The following is a 22636-nucleotide window of genomic DNA, read 5'->3' on the forward strand; positions in this document are numbered from 1 at the left end:
TCATTTTAGGAAAGCTAAATATACCGGTGGAAGCATAATTCAAACAAGGGTATTTGCTGCAAATGGATTCTTGAAGACAAAGCAGAGAAGAATTCTAGGACTCCCTCTTCATTCTTTCTCACGCACTGCTTATAAAAAGACACTTTGTGTAATTAGTGAGTTCTTTGTCTTCCCACTAAAACAGAGGTTCTTAACCATTTTAGTCATTGGCACTCCACTGAATCTCAAAATACATATACGCACCCCCTTGAAAAATGTGTTCCAATGTATTTGTTGGAAAATTACATTTATTGTAAAAAACTTTATTTACTGAAAAACAGATACATATATGCATTTACATAACATTAAAACAATGTCTCAGCTTTTAGTGGCTAATTTGCTTTTGTTTCTTCATAATAGTATTTTGAAAGTGGGGTTCCTGTTTTGAAAGAGCTACACTCTCACATTTAAGCGATTTCTGGGTTTTGTTTTTATATGCAAAAGTGATGAAAATCCCATTTCACACAGATAGGTGGTACCAAATGGTAGATGTGCTTGAAATGCTGCCTTCACCAGTTGCGGAAATGGTTCTAACGGAGCACACCAGAATTGTTTTAAGTCCAGTTTTTGTCTTTTATTAAATGATCATTGTCTATAGAATTAAAATAAAAAAGAAATGGATCCAGTATCCATCTCTGCTCCTCGCCAATATCTCCCATGGAAAAATATCCCTGAAAAGATGCACTCAAATGTATTACAAGTTCAGGAAACATTGTAATTTTATCATTTTCCACTTCAATTTCAAGCAAGGGAAAGTTTGCAAAATTACCATTTTAAATTCGATGTATCCAAATTTTTAGTTTAAAAGCAGATAATTTTTCAGTAGCCGTTATTATGTTCTTATCATATCCTTCAAATGAATAGTAATTCATTCAGGTGAGTGAATATATCTGCTAAGTAGTCCAGTCAAAGCATTGCATCTCTTCTTTCAAAGTCTTTAACTAAATTACAATTTTGGTTAGTAAGAAACTAAATAATTTCCTCACACATTTCAAAAACTCTGCTTAGCATACATTCCTTAGAGAGCCACCTCCTGTCAGTGTGATAAAGAAGCCCAGTATTTTTTTAAAAGCATAAAATATATTATCCTCAGATATAATTTACTACATTTACTGCCGCAGCTAAGTGCTGCTTTAACTTCTCTGACAAAGTTTTTAATGCAAGTGCATGACGGTGCAACATGCAATGTGCTGTTGTAGTTTGCAGTACTTCTTTTTCCATTTATGCAAGAAATCTGGAATTTTTGCTTAACATTGCAGGGGTACCATCGGTGCAAACTGAGCCTATTGCATCCATTTGTATTTGATGTCCCCCCCCCCAAAAAAGTATTTAATGAAGTTGAAAACATCAGTTCCTGTTGCCATCAACTCCAGTTGCTCACAAAATAAAAATTCTTCCAAAATATCTTTTTTCTTTATGTATCACACAAATACTAATAGCTGACTGCAATTACAGTGGTCCCTTGAGTTACGAACTTAATCCGTTCCGGAAGATGGTTGTAATTCAAGTTGGTCATAACTCAAAGCACCATTTCCCATAGGAATGCATTGAAAAGTGATTAATCCGTACCAGCCATTTTGTGGTTGTATCTCAAGGTGCCGGTTGCAAGTCAAAGCATTAGTTCCCATAGGAACTAATGCAAAAGGGGTTAATCCATCCACTAGGGGGAAACTTTTTTTAAAAAAACCCCTAAAATGACAGGTTAAAAAAAGGGCAGGAAAGAAAGGAGGGAGGGAACAATGGGGAAAAGAGGAAAGAAAGAAGGCCATCACTGGGGTACACAGACCCCTAAAAGACAAAGGTTTGTGCTTTTAGGCGCAAAAAGAGAGAGGATAGAGAGAGAGAAGACAAAGGGGGAGAGTTTCGAGTCTAAAACTTATTTTAAACCAAACACCTTTTAAAATAAAAGAGACATCCCCCCCACTAAAAAACACACTAAAAACATGCTGCAAGAGCCATCAACACACAGAAACATAACCCACCACCCCAAGAAACAAACAAACCCATTCCAGCAAGGACTAAAAAACACACTGCAAGACCCATCAAAAACGCAATTAATCCGTTCCAGCCGAAACCCCCCCCCCCACTAAAAACACACGAAAAATTGGTCGCAACTCAGGACATTCATAAGTCGAGGCACCACTGTATCTACATCAGTTGACTGGTCCAACTGAATACTCACTTTCAGAAGACTAGCTTTAGTATCTTATACTACTTGCAGGAAAATAACCTGACTGATATCTTGAATGCTCAATTGAATCATGTCAATTGATAGTGGAATCTGCTGAATTTTCTTATGTGCTTCAGAACCTAATACAATTTTTGACATTTCCAATGCACATAGTTTTACCAATTCCTCAGCTATTATATTAGGCTTTCTCCCCACAGCACACAGACATACACACTTGATAAGTATCTTCTAACAAAGGCTTCTGAACTGCCGCAAAGTCACATTTTGTGATAGTACTGCTGGTATTAAATCATGCCTTGTTAGACTTCAAGATGCTATGTGTATATCCTGCAGCTTCACCACCATGCTTATTGTTGAAATGTTCTAACAAGTTCGATGGTTTGAGATTGGAGTTTGAAAATACCTTGAAACATAAAATGCATTGTGGTCATTGCGTACCGTCTTTCTCTGTTGTACAAGTGACATATTCATCTGTCCACTGCCATCTTTTCAACGTGGCATGGGTTACTACAAATAATAAAATAATAGTCACACATGATTTTAATTACTCATTTTAATTATAATTAATTATAATTCTTACTGAAAACAAAGAAAATTAGCATTTGTCTGTTGGCCTGCTTCGTTCACTTTTGTGCATAACAAAGTGCAAATTTTGAGCAATTTCTCATGGTACTGGCAAGTGTATGCTCAGTAACAGCAGTAGGGTGGCTAGTAGTGGAGATCATATCATTGTAGCATCTGGGCATAGTGTTTGCCAGTACATATGTACTCACATCAACCATGAGTACATAGTACAGTAGAGTCAAATTTATATAGAGACCACTTTAAATTTGATATTATAAATCTAGAAGTTAAGAAAACAATAGTTATCACACACACGACTAAAAATGCTTCCTCGCACCCTTGGTTAAGAACCACTGCACTAAAAAGTTATTAAAAAGCTGGCTTAAATTGCTGCCTGAACCTACTGAAATCCCTGTAAAATTCTCCATGTACAAAGAAATTAAGATACACACAAGAAAATAAGAATAGAGATTGTGAATGGGCAGACATTCCTCACTGCAGCATATTTAATGTCTGTACTTCAGTACAACTAGATATGATGATGGCAACTAGCTTAGGTCACTTTTGAAATGGATTACAAGACTCATGGTTTAGCTTTATCATGAGAGAGAGGGGGAAGGGGTCTGTGTATGAGAAATTCTCCACTATGGCTCCATAGTGGACACATAAACACTTGAAACTTGACATGCATAGTAAGGGAACTCTGAGGGTGTGTGTCTCAGGGTTGTTTTGTTGGAAAGGTCATTCATTTTAATGAAAATCTGTGTGTAGCCTGCAGTACAACTGATTTAGTTACTAGATAGGAGGTAGCAATTCTTGAGATTCCTTAAGCGCAGGAAGCCTTTAGTTTCAGTCCAAATATTTTCAGCTTCTTTTGAATTGGGCTACGAACCAGCCCAGGACTAAGAATCTAGAGCAGCGGTCCCCAACCTATTTAACTCCACGGACCAGTTGGGAAGGTGGGGCACACCCCCGTGCTAATGCGCATGTGCAAAGGAACAGGCGCTTGCTCGCGCACACACAGGTGCACTCATGCTCGTGTGCATGCGTGAAGGGCAGGGGCACTTGGGGAACACTTATGCACACTTATGAAGGGGTGGGGTGGCATTAGTGTGTATCCACGCATGTACACTCACACACATGTGCAAAGGGGCTGGGGGGCAGGAGTGTGTGGGGGGTGGGAGATCTGCTCGGTACGGGCCAGGCCACAGACTGGCACTGGGCCATGGACCGGGGATTGGGAACCCCTGCTCTAGAGTATGGGGTTCAAATGTGCTCAGACACATTCAGACCTCTGTGTGTGTGTGTGAGAGAGAGAGAGGGGAGGGAGGGAGGGAGGGAAAGAGAGAGAGAGTTCTGACTAGATGGCACAGAACACACATGGAGAACCAGCGATTAAACAATCACTTCTGACTTCCTAGCATCACTCCATTTCTGCTGGAAAAACATGGGCTTCTCTTCTGTGCAACCCAGCTATTTTTACAGTACATGTATTGAGATAGTGAGAGAGCGAAAGGGGGAGAGAGGGAGGAAGTGAATGAGAGAATCAGAGTGAGAAGGAAAATGAAAAATGGTTTGAGGATTAAATCAGTTAAGCTCTGTAATGTGGACTGGCAGGGTAACTGTAGTACAGAAGAATGTACCAGAGGATTCCAGCAAATATTCTAGATACCTCACCAAATAACAAATTACAGGATTCCTTGAGGTGGAGGTATGATAATGGAAATGATATGAGAATGATAAAGCAGTGTAATTCAGACAGAGCTAATCTCTTTAGCTCAGGCATGGGGGAATATACGACACCCAGGAGCTGCACACGCACCCATGACTTGATCTTGGAGGATATTTACTACTACAACTACCAATTCCATCATTCATTTCTTACAAAAATTGGGTTTAAATTAAAACTGAAAAAGCCCCCTGCACTCCAAATGGTCAACTTAAAAATAAATAAATAAGTGTAGTGGAGGCAAAAGTCCTGAGGCCTCCCAAACCAGGGCATTCCTCTGTTCCATAGAATTCACAAGGGGACTTCTTGAATTAATTTTGATCCCCTCAAAACCGTAGGTTTTGGGGATGTGTAGAAAGCTGTTGGTTGACATCACAGCTGCCTGGGGCTACACGTGGGCAACAAGATGGACATCGATCACCCCTCTTCTAGCATTTTAGAACAAGCCAAAGCCTACAGTGACTATTCTGCCCTTATTCTTTTACTAGAAAGAAGCCAGCTTTGAATGTCCATTGTGACTGATGTTGCATTTTTCATCTTCAGAGGTTTCAAATAGTAGAGGTGTACTGATTTTCCCATTGCATATATATGAACAGCATGAGCAGTTACATGAAATACTAGGGCTATGCACCAATCCCCTGATTCAGCCTCATGGCCATTGGGTTTTGGGAATAGATCCCAATTTGGTCTGGAGAAATTTGTCCAAGGTACTGAAAAATCTAAGAGGGCTTCTCCAATGACCATTATGTTCCGCATTAAATGAAGAATCCAGACAAATTTCTCTTTTTTTGACAGAAATTCCCAGAGGTGGAGAAAATGGGATTTTAAAGCCTTTCCACCCATTGAAATCACTCACAAGGTGATTCAAATCACTCACAATGCTGAGTGGGTTTTTCTGCGAAATCCAGTCAAAAAAAGAGAACTTTTATTGGCTTTGATTAAGTGGACTATTTTGGTCCTCATTTGAATTGTTTCATCATAAAGTTTGACAGGTATAATTTATTCAGATACAGTATACTATTGCCTTTTTCTGCACAGTGCTAACAAGAGTCAGCTTGAGTGTCATTCCTGTTGTCTATGGTGTCACCTTCACGAGAAGCGTTATCATTTGAAGGCAAAAATCACTGAAAAATACAAGAATCTGGAAAGGCTGAAGACAGCAGGAAAAGAGGAAGACCAAATATCAGATGCCTTGACTCAATAAAGAAACTCAGAGGTTTAAATTGCAAGAATGAAACTAAACAGGACTGCTAATGATCAGATCACTAATTCATAGGGTCACCATAGCTTAGAAGCACTGTAACTACACAGAACAACATAATATAGGCTTCAGTTCCTTTATGCAATTATAACTGTGTGAGGAAACATGTTCTTGTTATCTGGCTCTGCTGCTCTCCAGATCTTGAGGTAAGAGTCCTTAATAGAGAGTCCTTTGCTTATGTACACTCTCCAGGTGATTTAACCTTGTAAGATTATTTTAAATCTCACAAAGAGCCCCTGTGCGTAGATCCAGCTCCCCACTTCCTAGCTGAATATTAATATATGAAGGGTGAAGGGTAGGAATAGGAAAGCACAAGGGACCAGCCAGTGTATCACCTTGTTTCTTTGAGTTATTCTAATCATGTATGAAACTGAATATCAAAATAAGACCTTGGTCTTATCCAAAATATATTATTATTGCTGATATTATGCTTCCTGATGTCATGGTTCATGATTATGCAAACCTACTCATACAATTCAGATTTAATTTTCATGATCAGTTTTTGATTATCTATTTTTATCAGAGAAATTACACATTCATTACAATGATAAATCCAATTGTTAGTCCCAATTAGAGTACATCCACTGAATCAATGGGAGTTACCTAAGTGTTGCCATTACACACATCATGCATTCAAAGGGCCTACTTTAGTTGGGACTAATAACTGAATTTAGCTTAAAATATTTCCAGTGTTTAAGTGGGAATACATATCACTGATTTCAGTGAGATAACAATAGGAGAAAAAGAGTGCTCTCTCTCTTTTCTCTTCTTTAGGCAAAATATATTTTGTGGATGAATGTTGTCAATGGCTTGTATTCTAGAAAATCTGCCAAGAGATAAAACTAACATACAAGTTCACATGAAGTTTTTTTTCCTTTAAAGTTTCCTATAGAACTGAATTTATTCCTTGGGTAAACCAAAGAATAATGCAGAGTAAAATTGGTTTTATTTTTATATATGCTTACAGCATAGTCACTTTGGAGCTTTTATGTTGCTGCACAACAGTCCTTAACAATCCTTAAAACAGCTTGGTAAGGCAACTTAACAATCCTTAAAAGAACTCAGTAAGACACACTAGCATTATTATATACATAAGCCAAAATACTACTGCTGGTGAAGCTTAAATGACATAATTTTTGGTGTTGCTGCAAGTTACAAAGTCAGTATAGACATTACCTGCTGTGTACGGAGTTGTGTGACTTGGTAGGCAACAGATACTGTCTGATTTTGTAACATGCAGGAAAATAATAATAATCATGAGTCGTCAAGTCAATTCTGACTGATGGTGAACTTTTTCATGGTTTTTCAGGCAGAAAATACTCAGAAGTGGTTTACCATTTCCTTCTTCTGAGGGTGCCCTGGGACTGTGCAGCTTGTCCAAGGCCACACAGGCTGGCTCCACTCAGAGGAAGCAGAGTGGGGAATTAAACTCCCACCATTGGCTCCACAGGCAGATACCTAAGCCATTTAACTATCCAGCCATCTCCATGCAGCAGAATATGTGCCAAAAGTGACACTACTTACTCTATGCCAGCAATAGGATTTTGGCTATAACTGCAGGCATGGAACTAATGCTTAGAAATGATAACATGCCTAAACTGTCACTGATCGTAGTTTGTAGCAGATGTGAAACATACATCAGGGTTATAGCTTAGCACCCCAGTTTACTATGGCAAAAAGGAATCTGCAGTTATAATCTTGTAATGGAGGACAAGATGCAAGACATATTGTTTTATATATTTCAGGAATAGAGTTTCAGCCATTCATGTGATTAATATTAACTCTTAGCATGAGCATGTGAAAAAGGTTAATGCCCCTCACAGGGATTCTAAATCCCTTACAGTCATATTTTGATGCATCATTCTAGGGATGAGTAATATCCACCTCAGGCCAGGCAAAATAATTAAATACATTGTGTATATTTACCAAGCAAAAGAGAGGTTTGGAAATGTGGGTGTTTGTGCACTACTGAGAATGTGTGTTCTCCAGACACATGTTCTGAAATGCTGACCTTCATGGCAGCTCAATGACTGGGAACAACGAAGGAATGGGGGCAAGAAATATGCTTGTATAATATCAGTTCAGCGGTAATGGATTGGTTGCGGCTGTAGTTCTCTAGCAGGAACTAAATAGGGCTCAATTCGTGTGGCAGTTTGAGGCACTGGGGTTGGATTCAGGCAGCTTAAAGGTGAAGACTACTTTTGTCCAGAATGGCAAACCAACCTTCCTCTATAGGGGTGGATCATAGTTTACCTCAGCTCAGGGGTCCATAGGTCCAACCCCTGCCCCAGGTGTATGTGAGCCATATATGCCCATGTGGTTTCCAAAATATGACTTATTCTTCAGACACCTATTCAGGAAGCATGGGGGTGGAGAAAAGTTGAGCTTGTCACAGCAACACTGTGGAATGCTGATCTTCTCGGCAAGTCAGGGTCTCGGAACTATTTGGAACTAACTGTTCTTTGTTCTCAGTTTATATTTCACATCCTCAGTTTTATTTGTTATGTACTTGGATTTATTTAAATACCTCATTTAAGTTTTCTTTTTACTTGTTCATCAAGTGATAAAATTGCATTAATGGAAAGGCAGTGCAATCAATTAAAGCTGTTAAAACATATTTACTTTTATTAGGTTCATTTGGTCCTCGATCCTGCTCAAACCTTAAGAATATTTGTACAAATTTGTATATATTTGTTGTGGTTTTTTTAAAAAAAACTTTTATGTGTATTCCGATATATTAATCTAACCTGGATGTGTGTATATTATTTTGGATCCTTCAAGTGGCTGTAACCTTACATTTCTTGCATACGAAGGCAAAGTTATCTATTAAAGAAGCCTGCCACCCCTCTTAGAAATGCCACTGAGATCCAGTGCCTGCTGAATGCCCCTGGCATAGTAACAGGAAGAACAGATCAGAGAAGCTAAATAGGTCAAGTATTTTTAAACTACCTATTGTTTCTCAAGAAATGCTTCTCATAATATTTTTAAGCCTATCTGTATTCTATGTGAAGCAGTTAAAAGCTTCTCATTGCCCTTACATAAATTCCTATGAAGGCAGCTCCTGGAGATTAGCAGCTTTCAAATTATCTTTAGAAACAGATTTAAAAGTAACTTCAGGTGTTGCAAAAAAATGACTACCTGCTAACTGTGATACCTTGATGTATCTAATTTTTCCAATTACCCCCCCCCCCCCCATTTTCTATTTCATGGATGCCCAAGGTAGCTAACATTCATAAAATAAATACCAGCAATGCAAAACTGGAGCAGCACCCTCACTTGCCTGCTTCTTGGGTGGTAAGCTATTGACCCTTTTAGCAGGGCTAAAGAAGAGACAGGATTCTTCCCCTGGGACAGTGAAACAGTCAGCAGCAAGCTTTAGAAGCCAACTCTCCATTGCCCTGGGGCAGAGCATTGCTCTGAGTTACTTCTGATCTGTTCTGATCCACATATTATTAATTTTCTTGGCTAGTTTATAAGTTGTGAGACCAAGTAGGAACTTTTAGTTGTTCCCTCATTTGACACTCTTGGCACACGTCTTTTATTTTCTTCATGGTGCAATCCTTGAGAGGTTTTGTTGGAGCTTTTGCAACCTCGCATGCTGCCTCTAATAGGTCTGACTGGGAGGGACCTTTCTGGACTGGGGTGTCTGTCAATCTATACCCATCATTCATCCCCTGCCTCTGGATTCAAAGAGAGCTCCACCTCTCTGCTGAGAGCTCTTTCACTCTCTTTTGTCTGTTGGAAGCAGTCAGTGAGTCTGCCAAGGCCCATTGTTGAGCAGCAGTCATGTCTTGCCAGTTTGCTGTTTGATTTGTTCATTTGTGAGTAAGTGAAATGTTTTCACTCTTTATACTTCAAATGTCTCAGACAATCCATCTTCAGCGGATTGCCAGGTTGCGACCCTATCTCAATACGGGGGCACTCACTACCTTGGTGCATGCACTCGTAATCTCAAGATTAGATCACCGTAACGCACTCTACGTGGGGCTGCCTTTGAGGCTGACACAGAAACTTCAGGTGGTGCAGAATGCAGCGGCCAGGCTCCTTAGAGGAGTGAGGAAATACCAACACATCTCTCCAATGCTGGCCGCATTGCATTGGCTGCCCATCTGTTTCCGTGTCAACTTCAAAGTTTTAATGCTTACTTATAAGGCCCTAAATGGTTTAGGACCTCCATATTTGGCGGAATGCCTCCTCCCACCAAGGTCTACCCGGATCACCCGCACGAATCAGGAGGTGAGGCTGAGGAGCCTGATGCCGAGAGAGGCCCGGAAGGAGAAAACACGAAACCGGGCCTTCTCGGCGGTGGCTTCTCGCCTCTGGAACAATCTCCCTCCGGAGATTCACGCAGCCCCCACGGTGGGCACCTTTAAAACCCAACTAAAAACATGGTTATTTATCCAGGCCTTCCCTCCAGCCAATTCTTGATTTCTCTCTTACTTTTCCTTCTTTATTTTACTGCTGTTGCTGTTTGATTATTATGTATTTGTCTATGTTTTTATTATCTGATTTTATATTGGAAGCCGCCTAGAGTGGTCCGGTGGGCCAGATAGGCGGGGTATAAATCAAATAAATAAATAAATAAATAAATAAATAAATAAATAAATAAATAAATAAATGCCAGTTGATGAGAAAAAAGGATGATCTACTCTGGGGAACTTGAAGCTATTCAGCTTTGTGAATCCCTGCACTTCTGCTGGGCAGCTAAAGAAAACTGGTCAGAAATTCAGAACTTTGTAACAGTTTTTTCTTTGGTTTCTATGAACTGGCTAACTAGCACCTGGCCAGTAGGACAATGGTGGATGGAGAAGAAGTAAATATATTGCTTTCTAGGAAACATCATTAGGTGTCTTCATGGTGAAGTTTAACTGGTTGGCTGAAGTTTTGTTGGTTGTCCAGGTTTTCAACCTTCGGATATAGGGCTACATGCCCAGTTTTGTGTAGCTTCTGTCCCTCAGCAAATATCAAGTGTAGATTTACAGAGTTTGTCGAGCTCCAAGAACATTTAGCAGGAGCTAAGGACAAACTTAGTATATTTAGGAACAGTACATTTAGAATGCCCGATTATCTATTTGAAATAACAATCCCCAAATTTAGGAAAGCTTTTAAGTCAGCTAGATTTAATGTACTTCTATTTAGACTACTAGAAGGCAGATATCAGGGTTTGCCAGCCGTGATCGAGCGTGCCCTTGCAATGAGGTGAAGATTGAAAGTGCTGATCATATCCTTTTAAAGTGCTCCTTCTATTGAGATATTTGGAAGTATCTCCTCCAGCCCATACTGCATCAGTTTCAAGGGAGCTCCAGAGAATTTTATGTTCTGCTCTTACTCTCGGACAAGAAAGCTGATATAACTAAAGCAGTGGCGAAGTTTTGTGTGGCAGCAATGAAGTGTCACTGTTCCCTCCTTCCACCGATTAAAGCAATGCTAGACGTTTAGTAATGGTGTGTATTGGCCACCATCTCCTCAGTCCTGTGAAACTACAGAGATTCTATAAAATTTAGTCATATTGTAATAGGCTATATATTTTAATTGTATTTTTGTGTTATACTAATATATATAATAATATTTGAATATATCTGCTGGCAAGAGACTGTAATAAAGATGAGAATCAGAGTTTGCAAAGCCTCATTTATGCTGTGACATAGCATTCTGGATGCATACCGCTTTTAATACAGCTGTGGTGTTTTATTTTGGTGCTCAGTGATAAATAAGAAAAAGAGTACAGATAAAATAAAATGGAAAAAGAGGAGGAAAATGAAATGATGGTTGAGATGTTTCAGGTTCATTAAATGGGGGGAAAGTGTCCAGTGTACATTAAACCTCTGATTGTTGAGGAGAAGTCTAAAAATTGAAGAGGATAACCAGATGCTCTCATGGATGTCCTCATTTAACTCATGCTGATAGCCTGGTGATCCAGTGCAAATCCTTAATCCATTGTTATATGAAAGGCAATCTCATCTGTTTAAAATACTGAGGCTTCATATGTTCCATTTCCCCTTCTGCAAGCCTGACCCAAAAGTAGAGATGCAGTTCAATAAAAAATATGCTTTTGAAATGCCAACAGAGCATTGAAATTAAATGTAACTCCAAAAAGGCTTCACCCGATATGAATGAGGGCCCATATTTCTACGAAAAAAGCAAATGAGTTCAACAGAGGGTTTCTGCTTCACTATGACATCAGAGTCCAAATTCCTTCATCCTTCTTTGTGTTTTGAGAGGAAGTTTCCAAAACTGTCAAAAAAGCAGAAGTGGGCTCCTTTTTATCTCCTAAATGTAAACTGTGCCCTTGAGCTGTTATAGGAAAATATCATTCATACAAAGATGTAGTAGTAGGAGAAAAATAATCAGAATTGGTTCAATTGCTAATGCTGGGAGGGGGCCCGAAGGGATCCAGGAGGGGGCCCAAAGTGATCCCCCAGGAGGCGTTGCCTTTGCCAGCCTCTTGGATGCCACACAAGGCTATAAGACTCGCCTGAGAACAGGTGAGGGGCATGGGCTGAGCAGGGCATATTTAAGTGGGAGGCCACGTTGGCTGACCCCCTTTCTTTGTTGTGAGCGCGGCCAGCTGGCTGTTAAATGGTCACGTGATAATCAAGAGCTAACCTGAATCGGCACTAAAGCAGGACCCCCCTTTTTGCTAAGGAGTGACAATGTTTATGATAATAGAATGGACTTCAATAAAGCGTGGCCCAAGTTTTATGCACACACTTGGTCTCGCGTGGTTATTCCGGGTAGGAGGGCAATGCCAAGACAGCATCTGGAAACAATAAAATGTGTGCTAGGATGGTGTTGTACAGTACAGTTATTTTATCTGTAATTTATTGTTCAAACCAGAACAATTTAACATGAATATTACTAGAGAGATTTTTCTGAAACAAAAGGGATCCTGTTGGTATTAGTGGTATTAAACACTAAAGGGCTACAGAATTATAGTATAATTGCCCCCTGAGAGTATTCTGGAAAGTTCACTCCTTAAGAAATGTTTGCTGACTGGCTGTCTCATTGTAGCATTCTGAGTAAATTACCACACTCCCACCCAGTATATTTTCCCCATCCACATTTCCTTGAGATGGGTTTACTAGCACTGACCATACACAGCTGTTCGTAGATCCTGAAGGGCATTTTGGGATTGATTATCCATCTGCTCGTTCTTACTCTAACAGTTGAATGACAAGAACATAAGGTAATTTGTCTTAAATAATCAGCAAAAAATGTGGGAACACCAACATTTGGTTCCCACCAGCTGCTGTCGTTATTGCTCCGGATGCCACTTTAAGCAGTAAGATTTGGATTCGATCTGAATGTTGTGAGGTTCTCTGTACAACATGAAGTCTGCAGTAAAAACACAGGAGCAAAATAAGTGACTAATAGCACATCTCTTCAACAAACTGCCTGCGTAAAATACAGTATAGAAGCCAATTTTAAATTTTTATCTTGCTTGCCATCCCTTTCACCTTTTTAAATTTTTTTATTATCAGTCTTATCTTCCACTATCAATTATTTCTCTTTTTATTGTTTGTTTTTATGTAAATTTCCATATCGCAGGCAGCCTCAAAGCTGTTTTGCAAAAGTCAAGGTAGAAATATTAAATATAAATAAAAACTGATCAAATAACGTGGAACTGTCCCACTTAGAGTAAGGCATAACATCAAAAATATTTTCTGAATTTGATTTTTTTAGTCATGGCAAAAAATATCAATTCATAAAAATATATTCAAACATGGTTTCAGTACATTTTTCCCATTAAAGGCATCAATAAATGTGGGAACAGGAATTGATTTAATTAATTTCTATTCCACATTTTTACCTAAAATGGAGAATAATGAACATAGGTGGGAATAGCACAGATTAGGAGTAGGCTGATAAAGGCATCCCTCTTTTGTAGCTCTGTGAACCTGTGATATGTGGAACAAAGGTACAGTCTTAACTAGCCAAGATGGCTGAGGGCCAGCAGAGCTGACACCTGGCTAGCAGATGCTGTGGAGAATCTATACCCTTCCAGCCTATAGATGTTGGAACCTTGCTTAGGACTACCCTGTCCAAATGCTTAGGACTACCATTTTGAACGAGCAGAAGCCTCTTGTGCCTGCACAACTGTCTTTATAGTAGCTGATTTCAGTGAACCAAAACCAGAAATCAGCTACTATGAAGACAGTTGTGCAGGCACAAGAGGCTTCTGCTCGTTCAAAATGTGTGTGTGTATACTACATATATATTCATCCGTGGAACTGATGTTCTGGGGAAATTAGAGTGTGTGTGTATATATATATATACACACACACTCTAATTTCCCCAGAACATCAGTTCCACGGATGAATAGTTCTGCATGGTGTTACACGTATCTATAACCCGGAACGTTCTGTGGTATTTCTTGCAGCAAATTAACACAGCCAAAGGTTTGCCACAATTTTGCTCAACAGGACAGGTGGAGCAGGATAAAAAATGAAGAAATAAATGCTTTTAAAGATCTGACATCTTATATTTATTTAATCTGTAAATACAGTATATACTCCAAACAAAGACTCAGTGTTAACTGGAGGATCTGCTGCACTTTCTTCATAATTATTCTAGCCATGCTGTGGTTTGTAAAATGAACCGAAATATTTGCTCCACACCTGTTCCATCTTTACTGTTAGGTGTGTGGCTCATGTTTTGTGATGAAGAACATGTCTGGTTTCTAAAGGAAACAAGGTGGTGTTCAGGAATGTGGAACTTGTCTCTACTGTATTGCATGGACACTTGGACCTTAATACAGGCAATTATATGGTGGATTTAACACAAGTTGTTAAGAGTCTCTTGGATTGATAGGGTTATGATGAGGTACTAAGGCAAATCAATATGGATCAAAAAATCATGAATATAACATTCTAGAAGAAATCCTAGAACATTTCAGTTATGTGATGAGAAACAAAAATGGAGAGGAAAACATGATTGTTCAAGGCAAAATGAGTGTGGAGAAAAGTGCAGGAAGAAAAAAGAAATTGGATGAATTACTTGGGAGACTGGTTTGGACAATCATCACACATTGCCCCACCTATTCCCAGAATAAAGAAAAGGGACACATGTAATGGGTTTAACTGAGCCTACAAGGAATTGGGTAGTTACAGTTTAAATGTTAAAACAACTGTAACTCCCCAATTCCTTCAGAGGGGCCTACCATAGTGCAGACATGTGGGTCAGGATCCAGAGGTCTCTCCCAACCTCCTCTCCTGCCCTGACATGGGCAAGTCCAAAGCTGTCTTACTTATAGCCCATCTCCAGCCAGTGAACACTGGGTCACCCTACCAGACTATGGGCAAGTGATGGTAAGGGCAGGTCCCTTGCACATCCCCTACTCCAGCAACAGCATCTCGTGATCTGCATTACAGGGATATTGGATGGGCTAGCACCCACTCCGGCGCCCCTTTGGAACTCACTGCTAATCCTCCCTTTTCATTCTACCTGCCAGTATGACTTATTTAAGCACACCCTATCTCTGTTCTGCCTTTAAATGTCCTGTGAGCACCCAATGCAGAATAGGTAATAATTTCCTTCCCATTTTTTGTTCAGTATGCCCATCAGATGAAGGGGGGCAAAATTTCCACCCTCAAGGGGGCCAGCTAATCTCACACTGGACACACTGTGGGCAGCTGTGTCACAATGATCTGGAAAGAGGAGAGGTAGAAGGCAGTGCTGCCTTATATAGGCTGCACACCCCACCCTTGGCCCTCAATTATGTGAAAACAAAACTTTTGCTTCCCCTGAGCTCTCACCTCTCTCTGGATGTGGGGGTGGTGGCAAAAAAAAACTCCCATGGAAGGAGCGTTCCCCCCTCCCAGAGCTGAACCTTATCATTGTTTTCAGTTGCCCCATACAAAATCAAAAAAGCTATTATGATGTCTAAATTCCAACAGGAGTAGAACAAGTAAGACCAAGATACAGTACATGGAGGTTTTCCACTCTTTGGTCACCTCTGCTGTCTCTAAAAAAATGAATCTAAAAGTTGACAGTGAAGAGAGAAAACACAAACACATGCACCACATATTTGTGAATATAAAGTGCTCTTCCATTACCTTCCACTGCAAAGTGTCTTTATTTTATAAGGCCTATGAATTAATTATAGTGTTCTGTACAAATATTATACCTTAGGCTGTGAAGATACATACGCCCTTAGGACAGTTGGCCTACCAAAGGCTGGTTCTGCATATGGCTGAACTCTATTCCATTTGCACTGCCAGCATGCTGTAAGGGAATGTAGAGAGTATGACACTTTGCAATATTCTAGCAGTTGCAACTGAGGTGGGAGGGTGGGATAAATAATCCTAGCTGTTAGGCTGTGGAAAGTGAGATTTCAGGGAGACTGATATTTAGGCTGACAGTTTGCAAGTGCACCAAGTGGAAAGAAAACAGCTGAACAGAAACAGGAAAGCCTGCCTGTTGATTTAGACTGTGATAGACCTGCTCCCGTTTTATCCTTTTGGCCGTGCTGGATTGGTTTGCACATGATCTCTGACTTCACTCTTGCATACTGCTTGAAATCCAGCTCTCACTACTAAGTGTTTGACCTGGACTGTTTACTCCCTTTCACTTTTGATTCCAGACATTCGATGCCTCAGAACATGTTAGCCCACAGGAATTGTTATTTACCTTTCTTTCCAACAGATTAAAGGATCCTTATGTTATGTACCATCAAGTCAGAACCAACTGATAGCAAACCTATTAGGGCATGCAAGGTAAGTGATATATTTAAGGAGTGGTTTACTAGTTCCTGACCCCCAATGACTTTCCATGGATGAGTCAGGATTTGAACCAGGCCTCCTAAGTCCTAGTCTGTCATTCTATCTACTAGACCACACTGGATATCCTTTCGTACCATATGACACACCACATTCCCACCTCCTTTTTTAAAAGCTGGAAGCAGACATCTAGCACCCCTCTTTTTTTCATTTTTGGTGTTTTCTGAGTCCAGAATAGGACCCACAGGGCAAAAAAAGTCTCTCCACATCTTCCAAAGCTCACCACCCCATTTTATAAGCTAGTCATCAATTCAGCTATTGTCCCTGAGGCATCTGTAGAGAGTTCACTCTGAGAGTGTATCTTCATCACACAGTTACATCACTATGATACTACTTAAACAATCATGATTCCAAGCCATCAGTGCTAGAGAACTTTACTGTACAGCTGAATGACAGCTGACAATTCTAAATCCCTCCCCAACCTACAAATTCCAAATGACAGAGCCATGGCAATTAAACTGCTATAACCGGGTAGCATCGATGCACTCTTTAATGCATTTTAGTTAGATACCCTCTCATTAAATCCAACTGTATGGAATTATTAAATAACCACACTAGTCAACTCATAGTCATTCAAGAAAAGCCTCCTATGATGCCAGACACTACAATTTTAATTTCATGGAAGGCCTAAACATTTACTCGACCTGACCAATGAACTTCATAAACTTGTGGTTGCCACGATATTTGGAGATATTTTCTGGGTTCCAGGTCACATCCAGCCAGGCCAGGATAATCCTTGGATCTATAACGGCCATAAAAAAGTCCAGGTACCTCCGACATATTCGAACCATCCACTGCCAAGTATTTTCCCCTGTCTGTGCCCTCTCTTGTTCTTCCAGGATATATTTGGTCCAGTCTAGTCTCTCCTGAATCTTTTGGATCTTTTTCAGAGTACGCCTCCTGTTATGTTTGGTGTGGTGCTCAACCATCTTCAGAGCCTTGGGTTGCACTTCTTTTAGTAGAGCATTGGTATCATCATCATAATCCCAAATACAGCCTAAAGCAAGATCCTCAGCAGCTTCTTCCCAGTGACCCAGGAGCATATGGGCTTTCCCTCTCCACTTGTAGGCCTGCCCATCTTCTGGGTTGAGCTCTGAGGCTTTGTTGCAGTCTCTAATGGCTGCATTGGGTTTTTGCATTCTGACAAAGATACTGGCTCGGTTGGCATACAAATGTGAGGACTTTGGGTTCAATTTTATAGCCTCCGTAAACAGATCAATAGCATTCTGTAGCTCTCCTTCCTCTAAGGCAGCATAGGCTTCCTCTTTCTTCTGTTCAGCCTCAGTCTTCATGTCATTTGTCATCTCTAGATTTTCATCTCCCATTTCCTGGGGATCATCTTCATCTGGTTTGATAATTCCTTCTTCCTCCATCTCTAAGTCACTCTCATCACTTGTAGGTTGATCTGCTGGCTTTCCTTCCTCTTTGCGAAGTCTCAGAGGGAAAGCCTCAATTCTCTGGAACCCTGAGATAATGTCCCCCATGCTATCCAAGGAATCTCTTAAGAAACTTAGTTGTTTTGCTCTCAGAAGTGTTGGGTTCTGCTTGTAAAGACTAAGCAATGCTTGAAGATCGCCAGCACTTTTAGGATCCATGATGCCCTGTCCAGCTAGAAGCTGGCGTGAATAGCAAGATGCAGCAAAATCCCTCTGCTAGAGAAATAAGTGGTGGGTGGAGGATGAGTCATGCACAAACAGCAGATGAATTACAAAGCCACTTCTACCACAGGAGAGGAAAGGAATGTGTTTCCCATGTGTCCCCCTCCATGTGGTCCTGCTGCTGTACATAGATAAAGCTGCAGAACATTAAAAGCACTGGTATCTATGATGTGTGGGTTATGTCAGATGTTCTGCTGATGTCACGGATTGTGACATCACTTCAGTGCTGAGCATCAATTTGCAGATTTTGTTGACTTCATGATTTTTAGTAAGTATGTGTAAATTAATATATAAAAATGAACCAGATCAGAGATATTTGTGCAATTCCAGAGCAATAGCTGAACCCCCAAATAAAGGCAAGATCTCCGCTTAATGTTCCATTCATAGAGGTACTAGAGGTGTAGTTTATATATCCCATCACAGCCTCTCTCTCAGCCATTTTATCGAGTTGTAGGGTGAAAAGAAGCACTTGTGTTACTGTCTCATCTTCATAAAGATTGTTTTACTTCATTGTTTCACCCATCTCAGTTTGCTAAATTTACTGAAATAGATTACACTGTTACGATTAGTTTTGTTTGTGATTATGGAAAGTTCATTGTTGTATGGGCCTTGAATTGACAGGTTACACTCTTTGGGTGCTATGTACGTAGCACACACGCACACATTCACACACATGCACGCACACATGGGTCACCAATGACTCCTCTCTCATTTATGGGATTTTAGTTTTATTTTTTAAAATACAGATCTGCAAATGCAAACATAGTGGTATAGGCCCAGGGATGGGGCAGGTTAAAATGTCTTCTGAAAGGCACAAGGTCAGCCTGCCCTGGTCTGTATGCCCTCTATTTGGGCACAGAATGAGTTGGGGGATTTCTGTACATCTACGGCATTAGAATGAGTATCTGTGTACATAATTAATTGGCATGGCAATAAGTGCTTTAGAAGTAAGACTTCTGGAGCTTGATTTAATTGATTTAGTCAGTGGACCATAAACTTAGGTTCCAGTCTATTGATTTTTCTACTTTGCCTGGAAGTTTATTTAGAATCTCTCAGTGATAAAAAAAATACAATTCTGGGCAGGCTCACTAAGAGTTAATTTGCTTCCTATTAACAATTGTTCACTGAAGTGTGTTGCAGGAAGACAGTGTTCCATATTTTCCAGGATGTATTCTTAGTTCACATAGGATTCTTGTGAAGCTGAAACAGCATAACCACTTCACCTTAAAGGTTCATAACTAACTGAAACAATTCAAGAGAAAAAAAAATATCAGCCTCAGTCAGAGGATTACTCTCTGTTTTCAGATGCATGGGATATTTTCAGTTTACAGTGAAAACTGTAAGGTGTAAATGTGACACAGTCTTGTTTTCACATATGTATATCACACAGGTATGCTTGTTAGGGAGCTGTGATTTCAGCAACTCCATATAGTCAGCAGCAAACCTATGCTGAATGGCCATAGATACTGTCCTTGAAAATAGTAACTGCCTGCCATTTGCATTTTGTCCCAAGACTGAGCTTCTTGGGATGGAAGCCTCAGTATGAAATACAGTGGTGCCTCGCTAGATGATTGCCTCGTGGGATGAAAAACCTGCAAGACAATTGGTTTTTGCGATCACAATAGTGCCTTGCAAGACTTTTTTTCTATGACCATGCTTTGCAAGACTTTTTTTGAGGCCGATGCTTCGCAAGAATTCTTCTTCTTCTTCTTCTTCTTCTTCTTCTTCTTCTTCTTCTTCTTCTTCTTCTTCTTCTTCTTCTTCTTCTTCTTCTTCTTCTTCTTCTTCTTCTTCTTCTTCTTCTTCTTCTTCTTCTTCTTCTTCTTCTTCTTCTTCTTCTTCTTCTTCTTCTTTAGACCGATGCATAGGGAACCTCACAAGATGACAATTTTTGCGGAACAAATTAAAATCGTCTTGCAAGGCACCACTGTACTAGATCATATTGAAGTGACCATAGGCAGGCATATCTCCAGCAACAGAAACCACTTCTACGATACAAACATAACACATTTGAAAATGTATCTTCTGGGATAAAATGAGTTTAGCAATGTATATTTATGTGAGAAAATCAGTGATCATGTGAAAATGGCAGGAGCATTCCTAGAAACAAAAAACCTGTTGTTGAAAACTGCCATCCAAAGTAGATATGAACCATTGTAAAAAAAGGGGGGGGGGCTCCCAACTCAGAAAGTTGCTCTGGAGGAATACTATGGTCAATTGTGTACAAAAGTCACTAAAATATTCAAGAAAATCAACACAGTTGACTTGCCCCTGCTTCTTGCTTGGCGAAAGTCATACACCACAACAACTAAGGATGTAATTCTAACTAGTTAAGATGGCTGAAGGCTGGCTGAGCTGACGAAGCCATCAGAGGCTGTGCTGAGACTAATTTCCACCAATCTAGGCATGATGGAAACTTCTTATGCCTACCCTGACCTAGACCTAATGTTGTGCTGTGGCTGAGAGTTTAGCCTGACAAGCATTTGTATCTTGTGTTACGCTCCTTTCCTGTTCCTCCACTTCTCCACCTCTCTCTCTCTCTCTCTCTCTCTTTTGCTATTTCGACAGTTGATCTCAGCCTGCACACGAGTTGTGTGAGAAGATCCAATTGTGCTGATAGATCTGAGATTAGTTGGCACGAAGGGGCTTGTGCTGATACAAGGACAATTGTGACAACACAAGGGCAGTTCTGCTGGCAAAAGAGGCTAATACTTATTCCAAACCCATTAAAAACTGTGTGTCTTTGAGTTCAGATGGAATTCAGTTTCTGCACTTCAGTTTAAATATATGCTATCAGAATTAGAGATGGGCACAAACCGCCAAAATGGAGGTTCATGGATCTCCACAAACTATGAATTTAGGTATTATTTCCAAACAAACCATGAACTGAGTCATTGGTTGCCTCCTGCCCCCACAGCCTGGCCCCCTTTCCACTGCCTCATTGCCTCACTACCTTTTCTTCCTTCTGTTGCCACCGCTGCCATCTTGAGAGGGCTCTGCGGCCAGTGGCCTTTGCACACGTCTCCACCTCTCAGCATGGGCTTGCGCAGAGGCTGCCTGGCCGACTAACAGGCCAGCTAACAAACAACAACAACAACAACAACAACAACAACAAAGGAAAAATAATTGATTATATTTCCCCCCCTGGCTTGTCACCAAGATGCCTCTGCACAGACCCCCACATCTCACCTGAGAGGCAGGCACCTGCACAGAGGCTCCCTGGTGGGCTGACAGGCCAGCTGCTAATATATATATCTTGTCACCAAGATGCCTCTGCACAGACCCCCACATAAGAATATATATATATTCTTATATATATATTATTTTATATATATTCTTATACATATATTCTTATATGTATATTCTTATGTGGGGGTCTGTGCAGAGGCATCTTGGTGACAAGCTGGGCAAAAAAATATAATCATTTTTTTTGTTAGGGTGATCAGCTGATTTTTCCGGTTGTTTTAGTCTGCAATGTCTCTCATGTGTGAATGCATTTATTTATTTATTTATTTATTTATTTATTTATTTATTTATTTATTTATTTATTTATTTATTTATTTATTTATTGGTTCCAATATACAGTATACCTGTCCACAACTGCAAGGTATCCGGTATACTCCTGCAGTGGTGAGGTAAAGACACCATCAACCACAGTGACCGATAATCTCTCCCCCTTATCACAACAATACATCCACAGCAAAAACACATTCATCACCCTATCTCCTGAAAAGGACAAAAGCTGTTCCCACAGCTATAAATACCATATTTTTCGCTCTATAAGACACACTTTTTCAACCCCAAAAAGTGTGGGGGGGAGTCTGTGCATCTTATTGAGCGAATACTGTAAAAGCACTCTACCGGGGCCCAGCAGGGGGATGGTGGGGGGAGCCTCAGAAGGGTCGGAGAATGCCTTTAAGGACCCTTCGGAGGCTCCCCCCACCATCCCCCACGGGGGCAGCGGGGGTGAAATCGTGACCTTCCAGGACCCTTCTGAGGCTTGGAAAAATAACTGTAGGGACCATATGAATCCCATATGAATCCCATCAGCTGCATGAGTTGAACCTCTTATCATATGAACTGACCTATATGTGAATCTGTTCCTATTCAAACCAGCAGTTGGAAGTTCTATGCAAATTTGCTGTTCAGCATCAGCAAAATGGCCTCAAAAGGGTCCTGGAAAGTCGTGATTTCGCCCCTGCTGGCCCCAAAGGGGGGCGGAGGAGCCTCCAAAGGGTCCGAGTGTGCCTTCCAGGAGGTTCAACTCATGCAGCTGATGGGATTCACATGATCCCTACAGTCATTTTTGCATTGCTCAGCTTTCCTGCCCCATAAGTTGAACTTTTTTAAAAAATGCTCAAAATATCTAGGTAGTGGGGAGTGCAATTTTTCCATATTTTGAGGGGGCTCCTCTGC

The 22636-nt window shown here is 40.4% G+C and overlaps 1 protein-coding gene and 1 long non-coding RNA gene across 2 annotated transcripts in view; one reads left to right on the forward strand and one right to left on the reverse strand.

Moving 5' to 3' along the window:
• The window catches only part of LOC140708063 (uncharacterized), a 24390-nt gene extending 22258 nt beyond the window's left edge, over positions 1-2132 (forward strand). The window contains exon 3 of the long non-coding RNA XR_012088199.2: positions 10-2132. This is a non-coding gene — a long non-coding RNA (uncharacterized LOC140708063). The remainder of the gene's footprint in view (positions 1-9) is intronic.
• Positions 2133-15698: 13566 nt separating this feature from the next.
• LOC110088195 (putative protein FAM10A4) lies at positions 15699-18400 on the reverse strand. The gene has a single exon (XM_020810357.3). The coding sequence runs from the start codon at positions 18155-18157 to the stop codon at positions 17198-17200; it is 960 nt and encodes a 319-aa protein (XP_020666016.2). The 5' UTR covers positions 18158-18400; the 3' UTR covers positions 15699-17197.
• Positions 18401-22636: the final 4236 nt, after the last annotated feature.

This window comes from Pogona vitticeps, chromosome 6 (assembly GCF_051106095.1).
Source record: "Pogona vitticeps strain Pit_001003342236 chromosome 6, PviZW2.1, whole genome shotgun sequence".
In the NCBI taxonomy this organism is placed as follows: domain Eukaryota; kingdom Metazoa; phylum Chordata; class Lepidosauria; order Squamata; family Agamidae; genus Pogona; species Pogona vitticeps.

Bases quoted from the DNA above. Each gene is read 5' to 3' on its own strand.
- LOC110088195 (XM_020810357.3), bottom strand. From the start codon at position 18,157: ATGGATCCTAAAAGTGCTGGCGATCTTCAAGCATTGCTTAGTCTTTAC.